Here is a 3555-nt window from a genome sequence, read left to right as displayed (position 1 = left end):
AAATATTTTAATCTGAAACTATTTGGTTCTGTTTTTACCTTTACACTTGGGTGTGTTTGCTTTATGAAGTTTTATAATCTACTCTCAATGACAAAGCCAAACACACCCAACTAACTAGTCTGTTACTAGGTAAATGTCAAGTTAATAGCGTTGGCTATTAATAAACAACATCCAGAGAATAATTTTGGAATCACTCACTCAAATATCTGATTAGGACTTGGTACCCACGGTATGGCAAAAACAAATGCAACCAGCTATTCTTCTAACTTTTCAATTTCAAATATAGCAAAAATTACAGATAATCGCATTTTTAGTTTCGTTGTAATCGAAATATTAGTCAGTCTTAGCCTGAAACTGAGTCAAAATCAAGCCAATGAAGCCCACTCGTGTTGATGCGAACTTTGCCGAGTCGAGTTTCGGGAAAATGAGTCACGTGGTGACTGTGTCCGAGACAGATCGGCTTCTGGCGGAGGCAGAGAGGCTGAGCAGTACGACGAAGCGGATCGTGCTGCTTATGTGTGTGCTTACAGTGACTTTAGAGGGGGCCAATTTGTCTCTCCCGGGTCCATTTTTTCCAGCTGAAGCCGAGAAAAAAGGTCGAGTTGTGTTCTAATTATTCTCATTTCTTAATTACAATTAATTAGTAAATAGTTTTTTGTCCAAAGTGATCTCACTCGTTATGCTCTTTTTGATGGCTCTTTTTCCACTTTCTCGCTGGCAAAAGATAACTGGCGTCATGCCGCTCGGAACTTAAAAGATTTCAATGGCGAGGCGAACGTAAGAACTTCACGTATCTTAATGCATTATACTATAATTCTATAACATTATAATGTTACAATGATAGAATTACTAATGAAATTGTATAATATAAAAACTATAACTGAATAATACTAATTATTATCACTTTCTTCAGGTCTCTCTCAGACTCAGATTGGCCTCGTAGTCGGCTCTGTTGACGTGGCCAACTTGATTTTCTCATTCGTGGTCGCCAGTCTCGTCTCGGCCCACAGCATCAAATTCTTCTTCGTCTGGGGCACTTTGTGGTCTTCGATAACAGTAGGCGCATTCGGAGTCCTCGGGGATGCACCCGATGGCACTGTGTACTTCGTGTCGTGTCTCGTGTGCCGAGTGTGCAATGGAGTCGGGGCCTCTATGCTCTACAGCACCGCACTCCCAATCGCAGTCCAGGTGTATCCAGAGAGGGCAGGTATCTGGAGTAACTTGCATTGCTCTCACTTATTAGGCCTAAAAGCACATCTCGAATTATCAAATAACCCTTTTTCAGAAATTCAACTCTAGTTTAGTGTTTCAAGAGGTCTGATTTTTAAAAAATGCCCAAAAAGCCCAAACTTGTCTGTTTTTTTAATCTAATTTAAGAACATTTATAGATTTGCATTTTTCGGACGTGGTTTAAAAATCCTGATGAACTTCAATGTTTAAAAAAATGACTTGAAAGCTGATAAACAAATATAATTTTGAGATAAAAACATGCAAAAAACATAAAGTTTTATGAAAAAATTCAAGAGTTCTAAACAATTTTTAGCCCAACTTTGCTGACAGCATAAATTTTTTGCTTACAAAAAACGTATTTGTTAGCCTTAAAAAAGGTCAAAAACATTTGTGATAACTGTTTGAAATTTTCCTCGCAAATATCCTAGAAATCCCCCTTAACCCTGTGATTTTGATCAGGTGTAATTACAACAATAATACAGACTTCTCTCGGATTCGGCCTATGTCTGGGACCACCTGTCGGCAGTGTGTTGCTACCTTTCGGCGGATATCGACTTCCGTTCTTGTGCGTCGCCGCTATCGAATTCATCGTCGCTTCTTTTTCTCTTATCTTCGTACCATCCAAAGGCGCCAAGGCAAAATCAAAAGTACAAGCATCCGATTATATTATTTTTATAACCAAACCTTCGACGCTTAGCGTCGCGATTCCAGCCGCCACTATTTTCTGCATTTGTGGCGTTAGAGATTCGGCTTATTCGCTCTACTTTGAAAACACTCTGGGGTTGACTTCGGAATCAGTCGGTTATATATTCACGGCGAATTCAGTCGCATATTTTCTTGCCGGCCCGATTGTGGGAGTTCTAGTTGAATTTGGTTTTGGGGGATACATTGTGATGATAACCCAATTTATAGCTCCTATGATCTCTCTCGGATTCTTTCTCCCAAAGATCTTCCCAGTACTAGAGTCCGTTTACTGGGGCGTTTCCTTTCTGTTCGGAACTGGCTTTGTTATTGCGCTAATGATGAATCCAACATATCTGGTTTTTGAGAAAGTGGCTCTAAGACAAGGTCTTACAAATATGCAACAGATCAAAACCATAGCAGCCTCTTGCTACAACCTCCAATCTTCATTTGGGCGAACTTTCGGCTCATTTGTAATCGGGGGTTATCTAAACGAACAAATTGGGTTTTATTACATGTCACTTGCATACGCTGTGATGCTTGCCGTGACCGGATTGTGGTATCTGGCTTTTCTCTGGAAAAACGGACTCATAAGACGACTGTATTACCATGCAAAGCATGCAGATGGGAACTCGGAATTGAGTTCGGAAATGAAAGGCGCCATACCATTGGACACTACCGCCAGAAGATCACAAAGAGTCGGAGACGAGGAGTCGGAAGATGATTCGATGTTCAAGCAATCAGTCTCGGACATCTTGCTCACAAGTATGGGTCGATCTCAGATTTTGCCTAGATAGATATCGCAACCCCATAATCCTAACCACAACGCTAATTTATGTTATCCAGAGAAAAGGACCAAAAACTAAAAACTGGGAACTAAATGCTGGATTGGCATTGAACAAAAATTGAAAAGAAAAAACTGCTTGGAAATTTACAACTGCAAAGGTTGAAACTAGTGGTTCAATTCATGAGCAAATTATATCAAAACTTTATTTAGCATACAAAATTTCAGAAGAGTCTCGTAGATTGTGCAGATAAAAAGAGACATTTGTATGAAAGCCACAAAAATGTCAATTTAAATTATAAAACATCCACATATTCGTTGAAAAGCAATTTTTAGTAATAACAAAACTTCTCGTATATCAGGGCGAAACCCCAATTGTTTCAGTTGCATTTTAAGGTCAATTTAAAGGTTTTTACTCGTTAGATCACTCGTTAGTTGTCTCAAACTGGCCAAATTATTACTCTTTAAACCCCCATAACTTTACACAAAACACTCACAAGTAAAATATCTGTTTATATTTGATCTCAAGACAACAATATCTATCAGATGGTATACGCATTTTCTTTAAAAATTCTTAGTTGAACTTCAAAAAATCACTGAAAAAAAAACATCCCAAGCATAATTATTCCGCACTTTCTTCGAAAGTCGGAACGATTATGACTTTTAAAACCATCTACTAAAGAAACTCTAATTATCTATTCCTTGTCGCAAATATAAAGAATTGCGTAGTAGATAACTCTGTTTTGAAAGTTTAATGTATATGATAGAATAAGAAAGCAAAAACACTCACACAAATTCGATAATTTTTTTGTTCCGAATTTCGAAGACACTGCCAAATATTGATGCTTGAGGTAGATTCG

General features: G+C 38.3%; 1 protein-coding gene across 1 annotated transcript; it reads left to right on the top strand.

The window, feature by feature from the left end:
* The first annotated feature begins 210 nt into the window (after nucleotides 1-210).
* On the top strand, nucleotides 211-2968 carry LOC134846272 (MFS-type transporter SLC18B1-like). The gene is made up of 3 exons (XM_063863554.1): nucleotides 211-596; nucleotides 914-1207; nucleotides 1690-2968. The coding sequence occupies exons 1-3, from the start codon at nucleotides 374-376 to the stop codon at nucleotides 2706-2708; spliced, it is 1536 nt and encodes a 511-aa protein (XP_063719624.1). The 5' UTR covers nucleotides 211-373; the 3' UTR covers nucleotides 2709-2968.
* Nucleotides 2969-3555: the final 587 nt, after the last annotated feature.

The sequence above is a fragment of the Symsagittifera roscoffensis genome, chromosome 5, assembly GCF_963678635.1.
Source record: "Symsagittifera roscoffensis chromosome 5, txSymRosc1.1, whole genome shotgun sequence".
Taxonomy (NCBI): domain Eukaryota; kingdom Metazoa; phylum Xenacoelomorpha; order Acoela; family Convolutidae; genus Symsagittifera; species Symsagittifera roscoffensis.
Note: the sequence above shows the minus strand (reverse complement) of the source record. Positions and strands in the feature narration are given on the sequence as shown.